Below are 23,323 nucleotides of genomic sequence, written 5' to 3' on the forward strand. Positions count from 1 at the left end.
GTGCCGGCCCACATGCTTCTCCACGTACATCTTCAGGATGAATTTCTTAGCGGCCTCGACATCCTGTCTCGGACCTAGCGGCGAAACGATCGTCATCGAAAAAAGTATTCCGACCATGTAATCTCAAAAATGAATCAACAGTGTTCTCTCCACGTAATCTATAATGTAATCTACAACGTTATCTATCGGGTCATCTATATATACGTTGTGATTCGTTCATTGCAGTTTCTGAGACCCTATAAAAAACATATCACAGGTTCCTACTGTTACAGATATGGTTTTAATTAACCTGACCAGTAAAATAAACATTGGAAAACAGATTGAAAGTCAACCCCAATGTGCACGTGACACCAATGACAAGTCGACTCAGTTTAGTGATCTCTGACCTGGGAACCCGGAGAAGTAATCTCCTAGATGGGAGTGGGCGATCTTCTCCTGTAGGAGATCCACCTTGTTGAGGAAGAGGATGATGGAAGATTCCTGAAACCAGGGGTAGGTGACGATGGTGCTGAACAGCGCCATGCTCTCCTCTAGACGATTCTGGAACAAATCAACGCAACTATAATTATCGTCCTGTATTTTCTATCAGAAAGAGACATACGGAATATGTCTGTGTTTACTTCCTCTGTATGGGTTAACCTATGCGTTTGGTTGTGTTTTTCCAGGTAAGACGCGAATCAATCAAAGTCACCTCACCCAGCTCAAATACCGATCGATTTTTGGCACTCACCACATTGGTCTCCTCGTAGAGAACCTGGTCGTACTCGCTCAGAGCCACCAAGAAGATGATGGAGGTCACATTTTCGAAACAGTGAATCCACTTCCTCCTCTCGGACCTCTGACCCCCCACATCCACCATCCTGCTCAAAACAACACGGGATCAGGGAACAAATATGGCTGCCGGAACAGTGCTGACTGACCCTTTTGGTTCTTTTCTTTCCTTTTACATGTTCTACATTTCCCAAATATCCATGTCATGTTTCCCAGGGTGAAAGGTCACGACTAGGGACAAAGAAGTCAGGCCACACACCTAAAGAAAACGGTCTTGAGGTCGAATAGGTACTCGATGATGCCCGTGGTCGGCACCCGAACCCTTAGAATGTCCTGCTGGGTGGGGATGTACGTGGGTGCAGCAATTCTGTCCAGATCACTCATGTAACTAAGGTTAAACACACACACACACACACACACAGAGAGACAAATCAAACACCTGGAGGAGAATGTTCTGTTTTTCTAGACTTAATAGAAGGTCTGAAAGCTAAGTCAACAAATCACACAGGACGTCTCAATATTTTTGGCAGGAACAAGCTGTGATTGGTTGGAAACATTACACTGGAAGGATCTTACTATTTGGCAGAGTCAGACAGCTGGAACTCCCGTCTGCGTTCGTAGCATCTCTGTGTGCCGTGATCGCTCCACACTTTCTTAATGGAGTCCACATGCCAGGGTTCCAGCCTGTCAACAATATCTGGCTCGACCTGGCTCAATTTCTCTGCATGGCCCTGTGGATAAAAAGCAAAGCAAATTCACCCAACCCAAGGCTGACTTGCAAGCAAAAACACAGACAGCCCTAACTGCCATTTGGGAAATGGTATTGTGTTTTGTTTGAGTTATGAATAAATCAATCATTTGAACTCTTGACCCTTGTTGAAGGAGATTATACAGGATTTATTCGCTGCTTACAATGTTCTGGCTGTCTATGTAGTCAATCTGCAGTGTCCTCATGGCATTGATGAGGGCCTGGATGGCTATGAAGATGTTCTGGTAGACCAACTTGGTGAAGCTCATCCTGTCTGTCTCATTATAGCCAGAGCCATGGATGATCCTCATCTGCTTGATGAAAGTGCTCTTCCCGCTTTCTCCAGTCCCTGGGTGAGGAGATGAATGAGGAAAGAGGGATGAAAATGAGAGGAAGATCAAAAGGATGCCAGAAATAGGATGACTGCGACACACAAAATCAGACAAACATCAATCAGTTTCTTTCCACGGTAAGCTTTTCAGCCAAACAAAACTGATGCCATCTTAAAAATAGCACGGTGTGTGTGTACACGCGCACGTTTGCATGCATTTGACAGCCCAGCATGCGTCTTTGAGTGTGTTGATGTGTTTGCGTGCACTTTGCATGTGTGTGTGCATGTATAAGTGCATGTGTGTATATTCACACACATGCACTTGGTTTGTATTGTGTTAAAATGTGTTCCATATGGATGCCTAACATTCTGTCCTGTTAAACATTACAATGACGTTTACGGGCATGGACGCTAGAAAAACAGGTTGTTCACAAAAGTTGAAGGTAGGTTTGACCTTTTCACAATGTCCCATGGGAGATGTTCTTACAATAACCCACCAACAACGATCAATGCTTTTCATTACGAACAAGCACTGTAACAGACATTTCATTTCAGATGTGTCATCTTGTCACAGTGAGGCAAGAGAACAGTCCCCTGATTTTCTTGGGACTAGAACGACGAACATACCTTCACCTAAAATATTGACAATAGGCCCATTCATATTAGGCTTGGTTTGACTTGGCTAAGGCCCAGTAGCTGGTCGAGGTACAGCTCCATTTTCAACTGGTTCAACAGGTATTAATCAAATTTGAAGAGAATTCGATTTTAGTGACTCATTAATGCCAGACACTCTTTCTAGAAAAATAATCAATGAATATAACACAAAAACACTTCATGAAACCCCAACCTGGCAACGAACCTATGTCAAGAGGTGACAGATATCTGTAACAGGGTGGCTAGTAAGAAGCATATTTAAAACAATTACCAGAGTAAATAGTTTACACAATTTACACATTGGTTTACACAATTTACGCAGTCCAAAAGGGTTAATGGCCATATGCCAACTTCCTGTGAAGGCCAATGGGGTTTCGGTTAATCAGGAATTACAATACAGATAGGCCAACACCCTTTCATCCAGCATTAATGTTAATCAAATTAGTAGAAATAATTGTCATATGAAACTGTTTTACATCATACTAACCAACAAACGTAAGAAGTAGCTTAAACTGCCAGAAATTCCAACAACATTCAAAATCTCAAACTCAGTGAGAATTAACATCATTTAGTCAGAATTTGTTTTCTTAGTTTTTCTCGGTGTCTTGTTTTATTTGTTTAAAATGTTTTGGGAGATTATATCCGTTATTTTCCGAGTCAAATTTGTCGCAATCCCTCATTGTTATGTTATTTAAGCAGTGGTCCGTTCTGAATGATGCTTACCAAGAAGAAGTAATTTCAGCTCCCGATGAGACCTCTTTTTGTCAAAACGAAGTTGCTTCTCAATCTCCCGGTGAATTCTTTGTCGCTCGCTTTCATCCGCAGACAAACAGCACTCCCCCATATTTATCAAGATCTTTATATCTTTATCAGATATAAAGACTTATATCTGACCTTGGCAGAACAGAACAGCTCCTTAAACCGCGCAGGTCAGTAATCACTTTTAAAAGCCATTCTTCCTTGTAGATCTGCATTGCATTATACATTCCTATAGATCATGTGGGACAAAAGTAGTTGGCCTGCCAGATACAAGCCCAACATTGTTATCCTAGACTGCTGGTTGGCTGGCCATTAAAAGTCAGTTTGCAACCCCACCCACAAACACTACACCTACACCTGTACCAGATATGCTCTATGCCGTACACCATAAAGTCATTTATCAGACTCCATGTCAATCTGTGTCAATACATGCTCTGTTTCTCACACAATACAATCACCGCCCGTGGGTGAACTGGACTTTTGAACTGGATAACTCTAGCACGTGTCTCTCCCGGACACAAAATTGTCGATTCCATCTGAAGGGATAGTTTTCCAGTTGCAGGCCTTTGAAGGTTATACATAGCTTATAGCTGAAATAAATACATTGTCACATTTTTAAAGAAGAAGCCGAGAAGAAATCCTGCCATTTGGGAATATTTATTTCATCAAAACATGGTCCAGACAAGGAACGACAGTTTGACAAATGTAAAATATAGCCTTTCATTCACTTAAGAACACATTCATAGCAACTTACTTTTTCATATGAAGTGGTAGTGTGAAGATAGACTATTTCTGGACGTATAGTGATTCGTTTTCATTAATATGAAATGAAATATTATGCCATTAGTTGTACCCATTAAAAAAGTACAAAAGAGTGCAATAATTGAAAGCCTGTGTTCAGAACAGAGAAGGTGGCTGAATGGTGGAATAGATCAAATTATTTGAGGTTTGTTTGATTCATATGAGTTTATACTTTTGAGACGTCCAAATTATGCTTGAGACCGGTTTTGCCCCCAGAGTTTTCTTTATCAGCAGGTAATTTACAAACACTGTCATCTTTACAAAACTATGACACACTGAGAAGCATTTAGGGTTATTACTGTGACATCAGCTATTTACAAAGTGCAAGGAGGTATATTTAAAATGAGGACATTTATCAGCCCTTTTCACATAATTATCTTCAATACCAGAGGATGACAGATAATGCTGGTTCTGATTGTCCCTGAACAGTACCCTTAGTTTGCCGAAACAGCACAGCACAGATCACAAAGCTAACTAAAACTTCAGGTGATCTGACTGAATGATAAGAATATTCTGGACAACAATAGCATTCCCTTAAACAACAATGAGTATGATTACGCAGCTTTTACATGGACATACTGTATAGCACTGATGACCAGCTAGTGTTACTGGTACCTTAATAGTCTCACAGCCGTCAAACATTCGGTATACTGGAATGTTGGTGTGCAATGTGGAACACATGGAACATACTGTAAAGTGGGTTGCACTGAGGCCCTCAGATGATAGAGGTACATTTAATTTGGCAACACAAAACCCACGTACATAGGCCTACTGTACACATCAACTAACCCTAACAACTAAATGTGTTTTTTTTGTGCAAATAACACCTGCATGGAAGTGTAGGCCAACTAGAGTGTTTGTAGGTGATGAAAATGACGTTCTTTTCCTTCGACTCCTAATCATTTAAATACAAACAAAACGTGTTTTTTTTTTTCATTTTTTCCATTAAACTTAGTTTCGATATAAAAAATAGACTATGAACGACTGACAAAAGTGAATCAAAGTGCTGCATAGCAGTTAACTAACTTCTACAGGTTCTTCTCCAGAGAACAAGTGGGTGACCAGACCAAGATCTGGAACATGAAAACACTCTCAGTTCTGAACAGTGTTCCGATAAAAAAAAAAAAGAAGGCTTTTCACAACTCTCTGCGCCCGGAAACAAACACCACTAAGAAGAAGGCACAACTGTAAGAATCAGGACCAAAGTCAAAGATACTTAATTTCCAGGAAAAAAAGAAGAAAATAAATTACATGATAGATGTATTTGGAGTTCCAAATGCACTGAAAATCTCAGCCTTTTCAATGAAAAGGTCTACATGATACGTTTCCCATGGTAACTGCAGTTCTTAACCAGAGAAGTGAAGGTCGGTCTGGAGCGGACCCTGGGCTCTACTGTATCAGGATTGCATTGAGACAAGTGATATCACAGCAGCCGAACAAAGATCCCCAAAACAGGTTGAAACGCCCATTACATAAGGTTGAAAGGTGTTTCGTAGCCAAGCAGTAAGATGTCTTTATAACAGGCGGAAAGAGTTCCACAACTCCGGCTTTGAAACCAGGCAGTAAGATATCGTATAACCGGGTGGTAGGAAGTCTCAAACCAGGCGGTATGAGATGGTTAGACCAGGTTGTACTCTTTCAGGTTGAGCTGCAGGATGTAGTCCTTGACAGCAGCAAACACAAAGCGGATGTTCTCCGTATCCGTGGCGCAGGTGAAGTGAGAGTAGATGATCTTATCGCTGTCGGGGTTCAGGTCCACAAACATCTTTAGGATATAGTCCCTCCCTGCTAGGACATCTCTCTGAGGACCTTGAAAACAAGAGACCAAAGGATAAGCCCATAGTGTGGCGAACCAACCCTTTTTGAACCCATTTGACATTAGGGAATGAATACAACAGAAGCCCCGTCATTGCTTGTTAGGTACTGTTTGGCATGTAGGGAAGGTAGAGACAATCTCTTACCGTTGTACTCAGGGAAGTAGTCCACCAGATGAGAAAACATGATTTTCTCCTCCAGGAGGTCAATCTTGTTTAGAAAAAGGATGACAGAGGATTCCTTAAACCACTGGTAGGTTATTATTGTCCTGAACAACGCTTTGCTCTCCTCCATTCGATTCTGTGGGGAAATGTGTGTAAATATATAGACATACCGTAAAACATTTCATATGTGACAAGACACTTTATAATCAGTACATCTCCAATCACACCAAGTAAATACCACTACAAAGTCAAGCGGATAAAGAATTGTTGTGTTTTGAATACTTTGCAGTGATTGTGCTATGCATGCAAATCCACCTGACCACTGAGTCACAATGAACAGTCTCTGCCTCCAGCTTTTACATGGTTCTGATAACAGTGACTGAAGGGCTCCCCCTGCTGGCTGGCAGGCTGTATTGACGCTAAAGCAGGTCGAGGTCCATCTGCCTTCCTAGTGAATAAGGCTGCGCTGAGATCAGCTGGGAGAGAGGGCGTGCGTGCGTCTCCATGGAGATCTGGGTCATCGCCACATAACAGTTTGAGGCTTGTTCATCGAGGGGAACAGGGGAACAATGTCTCCCTGTGTCCTTCAGACGGACCCATTCAACAATAGCTGATTAGTCCTCAATGGAGGATCCCCACATCAATTGGGTCAAATAATATTTGAAAGTACTGTCAAATACTTGGGTTCACTTGGTTGATGTGGAGCACCTCACAAACTCTCCAAGCGCTTAAAAACAGTGACTGCCGGCCAGTCTGTCCATCTGCGGTATTCTATATAGTACTCTATTGTAGTTCGTTGTGCACAAGAACACTGCAGTGCCGGGCTTACCTCGTTGTCAGACTCCACTAGGACCTGGTCGTACTCGCTCAGTGCCACCAGGAACATGATGGAGGTGACCTTCTCAAAGCAGTGGATCCACTTCCTCCTCTCTGACCTCTGACCCCCCACATCCACCATCCTGAAACCCCAGTGACAAGAAGGGTTAAGGTGGGGCCCCCCCCCAAAAAAATAAAATAAATATATAACAAATATTCATACACTAAAAAAGGGACACAATGATCTCCTTCATAACATTGATATTAGACTACGCATGCATTCAGAAGCGAGGAGAGAACATCAATATTTGCACTGCCATGGGTTTCCCAGGTAGCAGTCTTGTTCCTAGACTCATCGGAGTTTGTTTCCTGAGAACAGATTACAGTTCATCTGAATCCACGAAGCTTCCTCGACGCGGATTAGAGTTCGTCTGAAGCGGCGAAGCGGCTTCGCCGACAAACGAGGACTACATTTACATTCGTGTTTCAGTGGCTGGCTGACAACATGCCACAGCAGACAGAGAGAGTAAGTGGTTAGGTGTGAACCCCGGGGCCTACCTGAAGACCACGCTCTGCAGGTCAAAGGGGTACTCCAAGATGCCGGTGGTGGGCACACGCACCCGCAGGATGTCCTGCTGGGTGGGCACGTAGGTGGACTCAGAAATGCGGGCGAGTGCGTTCAGATAGCTAGGGGTGGGCAGGAGGGACAGTAAGGGAGAGAGGGAGGGGAGAGAGAGAGGAGAGAGAGAGAGAGAGAGAGAGAGAGAGAGAGAGAGAGAGAGAGAGAGAGAGAGCGAGAGAGAGAGAGAGAGAGAGAGAGAGAGAGATTATCATGCTTAAAACTGCTCTTCTGCTCAGTATAACACAGTCAAATGGCTAAAGTCAAGAGGTAGGCCTACAGTGTTCACCTGATGCCCAACATTTAATCAATCTGGATTAATCTGCCGGAGTGTTATTATTCAATGGAACTGGCATCGGGCATGGCGGAAACGTATTTGTCAGAGAGTCTGATGTATACGTAGTATTGAGCTGGTAATAGGTCTCTGTAAATACCACTCTGCAAGGTCAATTGCTGGAAATGGTGTCTCCATTTATTCTCACAGTGGTTTAATGGTCTAATAGCTGGTGTAGGGGCATATGTGTTTTCATTATATAGCTGGGCTACTCTGGTATTGGTGTCTGTGTTTACTTACTATTTTGCAGAGTCTGAGAGCTGGTACTCTCTCTTCCGGTCGTAGCATTCCTGGATGCCTGGGTCACTCCACAGACTCTTGATGGCTTCTACATAGCAGCTAGCGAACGTGGTGACCTTCTCCACGTCCACCTCCTTGACGGTGCTAGCGTGAGCCTGGCATTGGTGAGGAGAGGGGAAGAGAAGGGAGGCATGGGACCATGCTTGAGAATGATTTGACAGCCTTTTTAGTCATTGCTCCGACTATGAAAGGGGTCAAAGGGCAGTTTGGGGGGGGGGGGGGGGGGATTGGCATGGCTTCTGGAATCTGAATCGGTGTTGGCCGCACGTTGCAGTGAGGCAGGGAATTTGCATGATTAATGCGCTGGTTTTAAAGGATAGACGGACAGATGATTAACATAAGTGATTCTTGTTCTCTCCCTCTCTCCCTCTGTCTGTGCATCTCTCTTTCTCTACGCTCTCTGTCCCAGGAGCTGCCCTACTTTGTGCCGACAGGGCAAACCCCATGTGTACTTTTCACAAGTCTGCCTTTCCAGCCTTCTCTGTAAGTAATGACATCACCTGTCAACTGCCAGGATGAAAGTAAACAAAAGTTGCAGATATCATAATGACATGTCATTATGATGACATGTCATGATGATATGATGGGATGATATGATGACATGTCATCATATCATCCCACCCCTCACTTGAGGCCCCTGTGCCACAGAGGAAAGCCTAGGTACACATTTGTATCTTTCAAACAAGAACTACACCAAGCTACACGCAGCTATTGTTAACTAAACCCTGTTTGCAATATAGCTAGATTACAAGTTTTCTCCTTGGCTTTTTCTTTCTTTACAGAGACCAGGCCACATATCTGAAAGTTTTACATGAGAGACTGGTGAATCTGACAAGAAGATTGTAAGGCACAAAATGGACGCTGCTGATCAGCTACTGGAGGCAAACATGTCGTGATTCAAACGTGACATTTCAGCTGCATCTTTATCTGGGTAACCGACAGCCCATCCAACCTAGATGGAACACAATCTGGGCTATCTGTAGCAGAGAGGGTGTGTGTGTTTAGCGAGAGAGCATGAACAGGTGTTACCTTGTTGTGTTCGTACTTGTAAGGGATTTTTAGCGTTTCCATTGCGTGGATCATGGACTGCATGGCAGTGAAGATGTTCTGGTAGACCAGCCTGGTGTAGCTCCTCTTGTCCTCTTCTGAGTAACCTGAACCATGGATGATCCTCATCTGCTTGATGAACGTGCTCTTCCCGCTCTCTCCGGTTCCTGGGCAAGGACGATAAGAAGAACAATCAACACCCCCTGTTGAACCAGAACCCGAACCCTCACAGTGCTGCGGTTGACTACATCCCTAGGGTCGAAGTACAGCTCTTGTGGTGTTGGATATGGGCAGATAGAAAGGATCCCTTACTTTGGAACCCAAGTGGTCAGTGAACCATACAGCTAGTCTGAGTCAATTATTTCTTAGAAAAGTTAGCCTGTGGCTATTAAATGACCTGTAAGGGATGCAATGGGAATGCTTCTTTGGTCAACACATTTGTACACCTTGTTGTGTATACATAAAGTTTCGTTTCATTGTAATTAATTAATAATTAATTACAAATTAATTAAAGATTCACATTAAAATGATAATAAACAAGTTGTGTGTGTGTGCGTGTATGTCAATAGCAGTGGGGAAGTAGTCTTCAATCATGTCTGGATTCGCAGTTCGGTGTTCTATATTATCACATTGCGAGTTCGTTCATCATTCATTCGTTCATTCATAGAATAGCTCATCACTCGTGCGTAAAAACGGTCCAAATGCAGGCAAAACTATCGAAATATTGGGTGAGCCTGGGTGAGCCCCTGAGGTTAGTTTACCGAGAAGAAGCAGCTTGAACTCCCGGCGATTGTCTTTCTTGTCCCGCCTGAGCTGCCTCTCGATCTCGTCGTTGATCCTTCGAGCCTCCTTCGCCTCTTCGCTGAGGCAGCACGCCCCTACAGCACCCAAAGTCATGGCTCCTTAAACTATTGGAGTGAGGAGGGTTGGCCTATAACCTATAATGGAGAAAAACGAAACGATACTATGGTTAGGAGTGTTTTTTGGGCAAAGTAGAGAATGATAGTTTGGGGAGTTTACCCATTCGCTCCACTTAAAACATTAAAAAAAAACTCGCTTAGACACGCAAATAAATTGTTAAGATAGCAAATGAAAGCTCCCTAAAAGAGCAAAGCTTATGTATGCGAATTGATTAGCTTTTCCTTGGATTCACCGCAAGATATGGCCAACCCACCAGTAGGCTACACATACCAGGAAGCAATTACCTTTTTTCTGTTCACCCAAGTTGTCTTACTATTTTAAGTCAGCAGACGGCCTGTAAACAAACGTTTGTAAATGTCATATGCTATAGCAAACCTTTATCCCAACAGTTGAACTCCGGGCGTGGTGAGGCTGAATATGGCGGATCTTTTTTTTTCTTCTTTTTATTTTTTACTCCATATCGCTACAAAATAAAGCAAAACAATGTGTTCTCGAGAGTAAGACCGAGGATTTCCATGGTGTTGGCACAGCCGGGCTGCTTTACTTATTTCCTGAATGTGTCATGGCTTAACTTGTCTAACCCTCTCCCGTGCCCACTTTCGTTTGTCCCATCAGTAATTTCATTAGCCTACGTCCAGAGCCTTCCCCTCCCGAGCCGATCCCGAACCATGTGACGTTCAGAACCGTGGAGGGGTGTGTTCAGACTGGAAGCACTCGTTAGACATGTCCATCCGATTTTACATCATAACATTGCAACAAATTTCCTTTGACAAACAGACAATAGACCATAATCGACCGAGGACATCTGAATGGATATTAGTGCTTAAGAACAAATATGTATACAAACATAATGGACATCATTTAGAGAAGCGGTGTTTAAATTAAAAACTGTTAGCGGAGTTGGTGACGATGGTGCATGATTGTAGCACACGATGTGACAATGTGTCTAAATTCTGTGTGATTATCTGAACTTTTTACACACTTCGCCCAAGTTATTAATATATTGTGGAGACAATATGTACAATCATTTTAATAACCATCTAATTTGTCTGTTAACCAAAATTACACTCCAGCCAGTTGAGAAGTACAAGACATACAACCCCAACCCAGATAAGTGATCCTCAGACACCAGAAGACGTCATGTGTCAGAAAATAACAGACATGGGTAGTAAAAGGTGGCACAGATTTTATTTCATCCGAGTTGCAGCAGATACTACAAACACACATCACAGAGAGGGGTGACGTAGAGATGAACTCATAAGGACATGCCACTTCTAAAGGACAGAAACCCTGCACCCTTTACAGAGTCAACCCCGTCTAGAAAGATCCAATCTAAAATGTAAAAAGGCTTAATAAACCAATGTAAAAAAGAAAAAAAGAACACAAAAAGTAAAAAAAAAAAAAAAACATTAAGAGACTAATTGGATCCGAAATGTAAATGATTATGTTTGTACCCCTACAGTAAGCAAGTCAATGCTCGTTAAGTGGCTTGTTAAGAGTTGGAAACAGGTCGAAAAGAGAAGAAAATAAATCAAATTAAATCAACAAAGCTTAGTTGGCTCTGTCAGTTTCCGACAAAATAAGGTCCCAAGTGACCGTAGCAAACATATTCATTCTAAATGAAATGATCACTGTATATTTACATATCTTTATACAGCCCCTATTCCTTCAGTGGGAAAAAGAAATGCAAAAAGAAATTCTCCAATTTATATATATATATAAACAAATCCTAAAATGTTCCTTACAAAACAAGATTACATTCTGCATGCTGTACTGAGGGGAGGGGGGGGGGGGGTTGGGGGGCTATGACTCAACATACACAGATGAGTTTACATCTACCTATTGAACAGTACGAGTATCCAGAAAAAAGTAGCGTCAAAAAGGGGAACCACTGATTATTAATCATATTTTTAAAAGTTTGTTACAGAAATTATTGTATGTCCTTAAGTTCCTCTAATTAAAATTGGCTGTATTAGATTATGATGATTTGGGTGGCAGGGCATAGATGTAGGGGGCTTTGTGTGTGTGTGTGGGTGTGTGTGTGGGGGGGGGGGTCCATCTACCCAAAGCAGAGGAATGTTGGCTCTGATCTGATGGCGAGGAACATAGGCATGGCAGTTTGGCGTTATTCCTCCTCCTCCTCCTCCTCCTCCTCCTCTAGAAGAAGCGACCAGAGTACTGCTTCACACTGGAACACAGGAACACACAGCCCAGTGAGAGAAACCACTCCTGTGTAAGAAACCTGCACCTCTCTGACCCTAACCCTGCCAGGTTTAACATGTTTTAGAAAGACACATTTAAGGAAAAGTACATCTGCCACAGGGAATTTGCACTTCCCCCCCCCACAGGGTTTTCATTTTGGGTGAATATTTGTAGCAATTTCTTCTCACTAAATGTTTTCAAATGGTTATAAAAAAAACAGTCTGTACTGATCAAATTATATCAACTTTCAGGAACTGTAGGATCACATTTCCAATGTTCCATGTCATCTTTAATGTCATTAAAGCGATCCCGTCTTTAAGACGGGGCCAAAATCAATCAAGTTTCCCCGAATCTAAATCACCAGGTCAGCTGGTTGACAGGATGTGACATCACGTGCCTGTTCTGCAGAAGGTATTGGGCATTCTGTATCTGGTCCTGTGTTCCTGTGATGGTGATGATGCGGTCCTCAGAGCCTTCCAGGGGCTCGTCGATCTTGATGGAGGCTCCCGACTCATGGCGTATCTGCTTGATCCGCTGGCCGCCCTTACCGATGATCGACCCGGCTAGCTATGGGATGGGGAGGGGTGGGTGGAGTTGAGGCAAGTATGCATTAAAGTCAATAAACTCAACTTTATTTATTCACACAAAGTGATTCCATCATGTGGAGAGCCTGTGAAGGACTGGGAGGTGTAGGAGGTGGGGTACTCACATCTTTGGGGATGGTCACTTGTGTCGTGATGACGGGACCCCCAATGTCACTGTAGGACCCTCGCCCACCTGGGGAGGAGGGGAAGGGAGGAAGAGAGAAAGAGGGATAGAGAGACAAAGCGTTCATAAGACTAACTTTGTGGATTCTCTGTAAAGAGAGCCATCTCACCACATGAAACAAAACATGAAAGCAAGAAATGAGACAGTGATACAAAAGATGAACCCTCCCCACTCACCCGATGGAAAAGGCTCCCACGAGGAATTGTTGTCTTTGAAAAGATGGAGGGAGGGGGGATAAAAAGAGAGAGAATTAAAAGATGCATCACAATGTGACTGACAGACTACAGGTGGCAGGACAGAGAGATATAGACAGGTGGCAGGACAGAAGAGATATAGACAGGTGGCAGGACAGAGAGATAGACAGGTGGCAGGACAGAAGATATAGACAGGTGGCAGGACAGAGAGATAGACAGGTGGCAGGACAGAGAGATAGACAGGTGGCAGGACAGAAGATATAGACAGGTGGCAGGACAGAGAGATAGACAGGTGGCAGGACAGAAGAGATAGCCAGGTGGCAGGACAGAGAGATAGACAGGTGGCAGGACAGAAGAGATAGACAGGTGGCAGGACAGAGAGATAGACAGGTGGCAGGACAGAGAGATAGACAGGTGGCAGGACAGAGAGAGATAGACAGGTGGCAGGACAGAGAGATAGACAGGTGGCAGGACAGAGAGATAGACAGGTGGCAGGACAGAGAGATAGACAGGTGGCAGGACAGAGAGATAGACAGGTGGCAGGACAGAGGGAGCGGGCAGATCTTGGGAGAGGCAGGGAGGAATAAGGGCCTAGGCCCCATTCTAACAGCTTGTGATTGAACAGGGTTAAGAGACTCACCATATCCACCTCCACTCTAGATATCAGCGCAACCAGTCATAGAGAGAAGCGCAACCAGTCATAGAGAGAACACACAAAAATCTTTTAGACAAGATATTTACGCAAAAAAACACAAACACTACTGATGTTATGGCAACCTGACCCCATAATTCAAATTTTCAACAGTGAAACGTTGATACATTTATAAGGACTGTGTTTCTTTTCAGAGGCACCTGAATAGAGCCAGTCCAGGGCCTGGTCTGGTCTCACCTCAAGTTCATTTGTTAGCACGGCTTTAGACTACGCACTCAGCTGCTCCTTGGTAACCAAGGAGACATCTGTTGCCTGGCAACAACAGGCCTAACCAATGTGTGCGTGTGTGTGTGTGTGCGCACATGTGTGTGTGATTGCTCAGTGAAAAGAGCCACAGTGTCCAAAGCGCTGCGTCTTCACTATGTCAGAAAAACAAACTGGTATACACACACACACACACACACACTCAGTACAGTGCACTAGTTCTACATGTCAACTTATGAGACCAGTCTTATGAGACTGTGTGGCCGCTAGGCTAGCATACTAAGGACTACCAAGTACAGGACACTCACCATGCTATCATAGCGGTCTCCTGGTCTTCCTCTTCTGTCACTGTGAGGAGAGGGGAGACGAGGAGGTTCATTTGTGAAAGCTGGTGCGGGCATGCACACAGACACAGCTCTATAACAGGTGGACTAGTTGCGTGCTAGAAAACCTATTTTGGATGTACTTGGTAAATGCTAGAGATTGAGCATTAGACAGTTGACTATCAGCAACATAGAAAGGTCCTGTTGGAAGAAGTAACCGTTTGTGCACATTAAACAATGAGTAGCTCATTTTAGAGCATCCATTTAGTTTTTTATGCTATAGATTTGACATATTAAAGTTGAATCCCAAACATTTTAAATGGCAAGGACCTCTCCGGAACAATCCCATTCTGTTCAATAACTCCAGTAAATGAGGAAACGTGGATTGAGAAGACGGAAACAGGGGACTCACTTTGGTCTGTCGTCCATGCTGCCGTGGTAACTCTGGTGGGAAAAGCGGTCACCTCTGGGAATACAAGACAGGACAGTGAGTCACAGCTAGGTGACAGAGGGACCGGTTTGCTTACACGGAATCATGCTGGGTCCATAAAGCCAGAGAGTCTAAAGTCTAAAATGTCACAAAATGGTCTTGAGAGGAGAGAGGATCTAGGATGTAGAAAGAACAAGCGACAAACGTCCACACTGACTTCCCCAAGCAGAAGGGACTGCTGACCTAGTCTGAACGATAACAAGTAACGTTGGTGAATGTACAAAATACAGGGCGAATGCTCCTCACCCTCCTCTTGGGGGGGGTGGGGGGGGGAGGGGCAGGTTGCGCGCCCTGCTGCCCCCCCTGACACCTCTGCTCAGTGGGGGTGGGGGTGGGCCCCGGCGGGGGCTGATGTCATCGTAGTCCCTCCTGGAAGGGGGCATGGGTCGCCCCCCCCTTCCAGGAGGCATGCGCTCGAAGCCCCCCCGGCCGCGCATGGGGAACCCCCCTATGGGCCTCCGGCCCCGCTCCTCGAACATCATGGTGAAGCCTCCGTAGTCGTACGTCTCGTCGTAGAAGTTGGGGTCGTAGGGCTGGGCGCGACCTTTGATGGGAGCCTAATCGGAGGTTGGAATGTTACTTCCTTTAGATCAGCTGTATAGAGTCATTATATCAAACAAACTGAATTGATATCACACCGTTATTGTGGAATCTATTTTTTGCTATGCTGGCTAGACTGAGATTTCATCCCTCCGGATTCAACAAAAACTTGCCGTTTCATCAAATGCATTAAACAAAAGTATTTTCCTGACGAAACGTGTCAAGATGTAAGCTAATCCTTCTCCAAACTTGCGCAAGTTTGAATCCCATGGTGCATGTTGGCACCATCGCCGAGGTGTGTTTGTGCTTGACCTCACCTCTGACACAAGCTCCAGGATTACTTTGATGCACTCGACCACGCGGTCCGGTTTCCCCCCGACCAGGACAACGCGATCGGTGGAGTGAGGACAGCACTCCTGGAACAGCTTGATGGTGGTCTGGGTGTTCTACGACACCAAGGACACAAGAGAACAGAATACAGCGGGGCGTTCCAGAAAACCCCAAGAATTTCCGCGGTGAATTCGAGAGCAGAACCGGCGCCACCAGAGACAGAGACGACCCCGGTGGAGCGTCACAGCCTATTGGGCCGACTCGCGCTCTACAGAGCGACACCCTTCCGGCCTACCTCTCTTAGCTCTTTAATCTTGGCCCCCTTCACTCCTATGATGCCCCCAGCCAAGCTCTGATGGATCAGCAGACGCAGCTCACAGTCAAAATCGATCCCGTTGTAATGCTGGTACTGGGGGAGAACAGAGGTCTGGTTCAGTCAGGTCAATACGGCCTGCATTGGGCATGTGTGGGGGGGGTTAGAGAGTGGCTCACCTCCTCCAGAGTGGGGATGATCTTCAGAAGAATCTCCCCGATGGTCTCGATGTCTGCACTGACGCTTAGGATCCTGAGCGGGGCGCCATCATGGCCAGAGCAGATTGGAGAACAACAGAGGAAGGAGGACAAGGGAGTAGGAAACATCGGCTCTTACTTTGAAGAACAAACAACCCAGGTGGATTAGCAGAACCAGCACAAGTACAAAGAGAGTAAGGAGGGGGGGGGCCATACAAAAGGAAAAACTATTATAAAAAAGGAAAAAAGGAAAAGAAAGTCAAAATAAAAGTGGGGGGGAGGGGAATAAGTGCTGTAATATACTGCACGTATCTTTGATTTTCCCCAAAAAACGAAATTGAAATATGAGCAACTGACATGCACTCATAATCTGACCTCACATTCAACAGAGAAAGACAGAGGCCTGAGAAATGGGCAGCTTTGGAAGGGTTGGGGGCAGGGTATGGGTGGGGCTGGGGAGGGGGGGCGGGGTATGGGTGGGACTGGGGGTATGGGAGGGGCGGGGTATGGGAGGGGCAGGGGGGGGGGGCGCTGGGTACGAGAGGGGCTGGGGGGGGGGGGGGGCTCAGGCTGACGTGAGGCACACTAGACGGCCACACACTCACAATCAGGGAGAAGAGAGAAGGAGCGTTCTTCAACCATCCCACCACCAGCAATTCAGGGGGGGGGGGGGAAAGAATGAGGGAGGGAAATAAACTTGCAATCACAATTGTACCACGGGCACACCTGATGGTGACGGGGGAAGGGGGTAAAGACAGTAAATTAAAGTAAGCAGGAGAGAGGCGGGGGGGCAGGGGGGCAAGGGGGGACAACAGGGTGTTAAAGGTGGAAGAGGAAAACGGAGTGGGGAGATGGGGGTGGGGTTGTGAGGTCTGGACTAAAAGGGCAGTCACAGAGAGAAAAAACAAAACAGTAAAAAAGGACAAAAAGAGAACAGTTATGAGTGAAAGAGGGAGCGAGGCCGGAACGCTCTCTCATGTTCATGAACAGTGATGTCGAGAACAGGGGTGGGTGGGGGCAGGGGAGGGGGCGGGGGGGGGGAGCGAGGTGGGCCACAAGGACAGAGCGAGAAAGATATATTGATCTACGTTCCACATACAAAAATATATAGAATTATTACAAATAAAAGAGACACGATTGAATTAGACCACAGCAAGGGAAGACATCCAGAAGCCGTGACAGTGGCTCTGTTCTAAAGTGGAAGTGTCCTGTTCTCCATCAATCAACACCACACATTTGTTTTCCAAATTAAATGGAAATACTTAAAAAGGGGGTTGGGGGGGGGGGGGAGAGGGGGGGGGGGTAGGGAGAGGACAGGAAACTCAAATGGAACAGTACACGTCTCTCAGAGAAGAGGGGGTGGGGTGGGAGGGGTTGGGGGGGGGGATATACTATCATGTATAAAAACGTTCAAATGAAACAGAAGGCAGGTTATCATAAGACATGTGTTCTCTGTTCTAGTCAGGCAGTGAGGCAATAACTGGTGGGACATACCGCTCTGGGCCACTGCTGTCAGGGACTGATACACTGGCATTGTACTGCATGGGCCGTGGTGGTGGTGGTGGTGGTGGTGGTTGGCATTGGGCAGGGGCATTCAATCACAAGTTAGGTGCCCATTTAGGGAGGGGCACGTTTATGGGCGGGGCCAACCGGGGTGTCAGGTGGGCGGGCGATCAGGGGCGGAGGTTGGGCCAACGCAGGAGGGGCAAGTCGATCCAGTACATGGGCAACGGAGGAAGGTGGCCGAAAATAATAAAGTAAAGGAGAGGGAAGAGGGGGAGAAGGAATACATTTTAATTGAATTACACGCTAAACTCCATCACTATTCTGCTTTTGTTTTCCATCATTTGTTCTTTTTTTTTTTTTACAACTGAGAGCTGGGCTGTTTGGGTCAGGGTCCAGCTCTGGCAAAGACAAACGTTTTGTCTGTCTGCATGGCGGCAGGCCTAAACAGACTATAGGTCCACTCAGGCTTCCAGACACCTGTAGATGGGTTTGGTGAGGTCACAGTTGTACAGTCCAGTACCAGCTTCGGGGCTGTGAACGGCCGGTCAATGGGAATCAAACTCCTGGAGAAGATTCTGAAGTTCTGCTTTGATCAGAGCCATGTGCAAGGCATAAACCCCTTCCATCCACAACCCACTGAATCTGGTCAAATTAAACCAAACCATGTCTGTCAACATGAGCCAACCTATAGGCTGGATCATCCGTCAATTAATCAAGTCCTGCCCCCTTTTCACAAGCATGCACCATTTGACTAATCGAGTCAAACATCACAATCAGATGATTGATAAGAGTCTGGGACTTTAGATGGGCAATTAGTGGATGACTGGGCATGACAGGGCTTTTATTGGAAATGGGGGGGGGGGGTCAAATCGATGTTTTTATTTTCAGTAGACGAGAGGGGGGGGGGAAAGGTAGGTCTAGCTGGTGGGTTGTGAAAGTGGCCATGAAAACGCTGGGCTCGCTCATTTTCATACAAGGAGTTTAACAGCCATGTCTGCTGCTGGGACACGGCACGCCACTCAGGCTTCTGGGTACTCACGTCGGTCCGCAGGGCTTTGATGTTCTTGCCACCTTTTCCAATCACAGCGCCAGCATTCTGAGGACCAATCAAAATGTATGTTTGGAGTCAGTGATGATACAGGGAGGGGCTTAGGCAGGCAGCAAGTTGTGCGCGTGTGTGTGAATGCCAGGAGACCGGATGGTCCTACTTTGCTCTGCAGCAGTACACGCAGCTCCACCAGCTCGTCTGTGTTGCGAGAGCGCTTGAAGGCCTGTTCCTCGTCCATATCCTCTGCTGGGCGCTTACCTGAAGGACACATGCGCACCTAGGAAATCAGGCTTTTAGCCAGAGAGGCCTACTACAGACATTTGCTCATTAAGGCCAGTACAAAACACCTCTCAAAATGTTAGGAGGTGGTTTGAGGTTGACATAAGATGAAACCTCAATGCCATGTAAACAAGCTGAATAGAAGTTTGGTGATCTTGCTGGAACAATTCTTCATACTCTCAGATCAACGTAGCCTAGAGGGGGTGAGGGGAGTGTGTTTTCTGGCCAGGACCAGCCTGGTACAATATGTCATTCCCCCAGCCCAACCCAATCTTCAGCCAGAGACCCGGATGCATCCCAGCATGAACCCCCTCCCCCCCGCCCAGTACCCTTCCTGGATTAAAACTGGGAAGGACAACTCACAGACCAGCAATGACATACACAAGAAAATAAAAAAATAAAAAAACATGGCCATATGACAAGAAGACTGCACTGTGCCAGCTATAGGCACATATTGAATCTGTACAATTAGGCCTGGCTGCTTGGACTAATCCATTTTTGGAATGAAGTTTCAAGTGGTCGAATGGTCTCTTCACCAAGGTAATCTATCACGAATCATGTAACAGAGCCTATCTCAAACGATCCCTTTCCATTTAGTTTACAGAGAAGGAAACAAGGATATTACAGGTGTAAACAAGCCTTGTATGGCACTATTGCTGCTTGACACCAATGTAACAACACAGCAAAACCCTGTCCTCTTCTGTCATGTCTGCATCAGTGCATAGAGGACCAGGGAATATGGCTCAGGGGTAGCTGGAGAAGTTGGTAGAGACATGTCCAACTTTAGCCGTCTCTCTCACCGTTTGTGTCAGTGTTGCTGAACGTGGTCTCTTCTTCCTGCTGCTCGATTTCTGTCTCCATTGTCTTGGCAACAGCAGTGAGATGCGAACAGGCTCCTCTACTTGGGTCTGCTGTGGGGGTGACAACAATGATGACTGTTAAGCTGTTGTTGCTAAATGTTTATTCCAATTCACAACTTTACCTTGTCTCAATTTGGCATAACTTTCCGGCGTCTTGCTACCCAACACTTAAGTCAAGTAAAGTCATATCAAAACCTACTAGAATCTACATAGATGTTCTGCTGCTAGGGGGATAAACTTGCCAGCAAGACTGCTGCCCTGCCATTTCGACATGCCAGTGTGAATACATTATTATTTTTCGTTTCTAAGCAATAGCTAACTGGCTATCTAGTTTCAACCTGCGCTTGCTTTCGAGCAATGTACCTAGAAAACTATAATTGACAGGTTTGTGGTGAATGCAAATTGATCCAAGTTGAAAAGAAAACAAGATGGCAAACAAAACTTTGGCTGAGTCTATTTGCTGAAAATGAACAGTGCTGTGGAACCTCGTGCCGAAATAGAACGGCAGAGAAATAGCCCCGTGAAAAAAATATATTTGTGATTCGAATTGATCTTAGACCAATCCAAGTGTAACGCATGTGATGTATCTCTTTATAATGCATCTCCAACACAGACATGTATATACATCAATAATAATAAACATAATAGCTAGGCCATAACGTTACTTGGTTTACTTACGATGGATAGCTAACTCGCTGCAGTAGCTAAGCTACAGTAACGCTAACATCAATTCTGACACCATAGCCTACTGCCAAACTCTGATTTTCTGTTGACCTAGTTTAGACAGTTCAGATTGTTTAGTTCTTTAGCGTTTTATACATTAAGCTCTTAGGAGCGGTTTCGGTTCCAGGAAATAGTCTGAACCGACATAGGCTACTTAGCTGGTTGGGCTAGCAATAACGAGGCGTGTCTCGGTTTACGCAGATAGCGATATAGCTAATCTACTTTAACCGATTTGTATCAAATAAAATCAGTGACAGGCACGAGCGATTGAATACTATAGCGAAAAAAATAGCGAACTTTGCCAGTAAATAAACAGACAAACCTGCAGCCAAACCGCTTACGCTACCACAAATTTTCGTCTAGAATTATTCACAACCAACCTGATGACAACAGAAGACAATTGGCTATAGTCTCCCTTCACTGATTGGTAGGACGCATTTGATACCAAATCGTATGTTTGAAGTACTGGATAGTCAAGCTGCCATTCAAAACCAATACCCCTCTAAAAGAAATGTTAGAGGTCGGCAAATTAGCTGACAGACACAAACCCCAGGGTTACCAATCATCCAACAGCCACTGCTGGAAGTCTGGGCGGGACTCCCCACATCCTCGCTTTTACACGTCTTTCCACGCGTGTTATTAGGCCTATAGCCGCTGAATGTCATACAGAAATGCATAGACAATGCTGATGTGAGTTTAACCTGAATTGACACCATGCAAAGCTATAGCGTAGTTTAATAGTTTCTGCACATCTTGTCTTTATGTAGCCCTAACCAATGTGGATTGGTTAAACTCACTCCTCATGTATAAATACAGACCTTCTGCGCCAACATTTAAAAATTAAAGGCTACATCTTGTAGTTACCTAGACCCACGTGAAGGTTTACGACACAATGTTAGACAACTACATATTTGCATGACTTCAAAAAAATCTAAGGCTCTCAGTAAGCAACGTATTAGTCAGGGAATAGTGCATGTCAGCAGATGTTTAAAGCTTTATTTGGGGAAAACGTGCATCACTGTTGCCGTATTTAAATGTAAGTCTACTTTTCTCTAGGCTACAAAGACACGTTCCTAGTAGCCGACGGTAAAGTGGTAGCCTATAGGCCTAGGGCCTGTTGGAACTCATGAACTTTGGTTTGGCTAAGTTTGCAAAGTCTGCAAATGCTAATATATCGACGAATTATAGGCCTAGGCCTAATAGGCTATACAATTCCTGAAACATTCCTTCGGCACACTATATAGAGCCCCTCCTCCGCCTATAGCCTACTCCATCTAACCATTCTTCCTTTGCCCCCTCACGCCATCATTTTAGTTCAAATAGGGTCTCTTTGATTTTTGAGTAAACACAGTGTAATTCAAGTATTTATCCACAGCCCTCTAATTCATGAAACAACAATAACTTATTAATAACTATTATCATATTTTCTGGTAACATCACTGATAGATGTGCTCCTTCGTGCCCTGTTCCCTCAAAGAGACAAGCCCTTACGAGAAAAATAAAGAGCTCTCATCCTTCTCTTATAGTCGGTGGTTACCATGGAGACGGCTATAATTCCCTACTTGATGATTCTCTGCTTACACATTTTCACCATTTTCATATGCATCCATAGCGACACCTGACATTGCCATTTGGAAAGCTCCAAGTCTCCATGGTGACACTAAAGCCACTAAAGCCATCCAGGGTGAGAAATTTCGGAAAAGGGCTTCAAATCATATGAACTTTTTTATCAGAACGTAGACACGTGTCATTCCTTTCATATGTAGCCTATGTGACCACACATACAAGCTCATAGGTAATTGTTTCCACCAGTTCACCAGCAGACCACCTGTGGTGACCGACCAGAGCCCCACTGGTTAACATTCCATATCCACATTCTAAGTTGTACAGGTTCCACATTCTACATTGTCCTGATCAACGGGAGGTGACAACGAAGGGTTGACCAGGAAATAAAATAGAAAAATGAACTTGATAAAGTTGTATTCTCAGGAATACAATGATGTATTTCTCACACAATAAGCTATGATTAACAAAGATGACCCCTATACCCAGAGCGCCTACATTTTAGACTTAACCTTCATAATGGGGATGACGTGAACTGTAAACAATGGGAAAATTGTAGCTTTGGGAATGTATTTTAATGGTGATGATGTGAACTGTAGGACAACGTGAAAACTGTAGTGTTGGGAATTTTAAAGACCCTTACATTGAAGACTTGTCTGTTTGTAGCCTATATGTCCATGAAACTATTGAGCTTGTCTTTTATCTGAACATGACACATTCAATAAATCGTCTTATCTTGCGTCTTTTAATTTTGCGTCGTTACACATTTAAAAATTAAATAAGTTATAGCTCCATATGTCTCTCTATCTTTAATTGGAATTGAAGACCCATTTGAAGCTCACATACATATTTTGTTTAGTAATTATTTTTCATGCATGCAGCCCGCCTTGTGCGTCAAACCGCACGTCACGGCTGTCCACGGAGCGGAGGTTGAAAACACGCTTCAGTACAACCAGTTTGTCGGTATGCTGAATAAACCGGGTTACAATGC

General features: G+C 44.8%; 3 protein-coding genes across 11 annotated transcripts in view; all 3 read right to left on the minus strand.

Annotated features, from left to right (window-relative positions):
• Positions 1-3,353, minus strand: part of LOC136955994 (guanine nucleotide-binding protein subunit alpha-14-like) — a 4,318-nt gene extending 965 nt beyond the window's left edge. Inside the window, exons 1-7 of the mRNA XM_067249790.1 lie at positions 3,228-3,353; positions 1,684-1,868; positions 1,348-1,502; positions 1,031-1,159; positions 731-860; positions 387-540; positions 1-74 (exon numbers count right to left, since the gene is read on the minus strand). The exon at positions 1-74 is cut by the window's left edge and continues 965 nt beyond it. Of these exons, the coding sequence (XP_067105891.1) occupies positions 1-74; positions 387-540; positions 731-860; positions 1,031-1,159; positions 1,348-1,502; positions 1,684-1,868; positions 3,228-3,348 (948 nt within the window). The 5' untranslated portion in view covers positions 3,349-3,353. The remainder of the gene's footprint in view (positions 75-386; positions 541-730; positions 861-1,030; positions 1,160-1,347; positions 1,503-1,683; positions 1,869-3,227) is intronic.
• A 558-nt stretch (positions 3,354-3,911) lies between these two features.
• Positions 3,912-10,694, minus strand: LOC136955926 (guanine nucleotide-binding protein G(q) subunit alpha-like). Of its 2 annotated transcripts, none has more exons than XM_067249688.1 (8): positions 10,456-10,694; positions 9,921-10,097; positions 9,142-9,326; positions 8,053-8,207; positions 7,418-7,546; positions 6,873-7,002; positions 6,026-6,179; positions 3,912-5,873 (listed from the first exon to the last, which is right to left on the minus strand). In XM_067249688.1, exons 2-8 carry the CDS (start codon positions 10,054-10,056, stop codon positions 5,683-5,685), a joined length of 1,080 nt encoding a protein of 359 aa, XP_067105789.1. In that variant the 5' UTR covers positions 10,057-10,097; positions 10,456-10,694; the 3' UTR covers positions 3,912-5,682. The 2 variants fall into 2 exon arrangements, with proteins under 2 accessions (XP_067105789.1, XP_067105791.1); XM_067249690.1 differs by lacking the exon at positions 10,456-10,694 and adding an exon at positions 10,365-10,430.
• A 552-nt stretch (positions 10,695-11,246) lies between these two features.
• hnrpkl (heterogeneous nuclear ribonucleoprotein K, like) lies at positions 11,247-21,168 on the minus strand. Of its 8 annotated transcripts, XM_067250691.1 has the most exons (16): positions 21,092-21,151; positions 19,987-20,097; positions 19,068-19,165; positions 18,899-18,955; positions 17,848-17,891; positions 16,336-16,408; positions 16,139-16,252; positions 15,831-15,959; positions 15,220-15,530; positions 14,896-14,949; positions 14,469-14,508; positions 13,885-13,900; positions 13,227-13,259; positions 12,992-13,059; positions 12,680-12,849; positions 11,247-12,268 (listed from the first exon to the last, which is right to left on the minus strand). In XM_067250691.1, exons 2-16 carry the CDS (start codon positions 20,045-20,047, stop codon positions 12,238-12,240), a joined length of 1,299 nt encoding a protein of 432 aa, XP_067106792.1. In that variant the 5' UTR covers positions 20,048-20,097; positions 21,092-21,151; the 3' UTR covers positions 11,247-12,237. The 8 variants fall into 8 exon arrangements, with proteins under 8 accessions (XP_067106792.1, XP_067106790.1, XP_067106788.1 ...); XM_067250689.1 differs by lacking the exon at positions 11,247-12,268 and having other exon boundaries at positions 12,275-12,849; positions 21,150-21,168; XM_067250687.1 differs by lacking the exon at positions 11,247-12,268 and having other exon boundaries at positions 12,275-12,849.
• Positions 21,169-23,323: the final 2,155 nt, after the last annotated feature.

The sequence above is a fragment of the Osmerus mordax genome, chromosome 14, assembly GCF_038355195.1.
Source record: "Osmerus mordax isolate fOsmMor3 chromosome 14, fOsmMor3.pri, whole genome shotgun sequence".
In the NCBI taxonomy this organism is placed as follows: Eukaryota; Metazoa; Chordata; class Actinopteri; order Osmeriformes; family Osmeridae; genus Osmerus; species Osmerus mordax.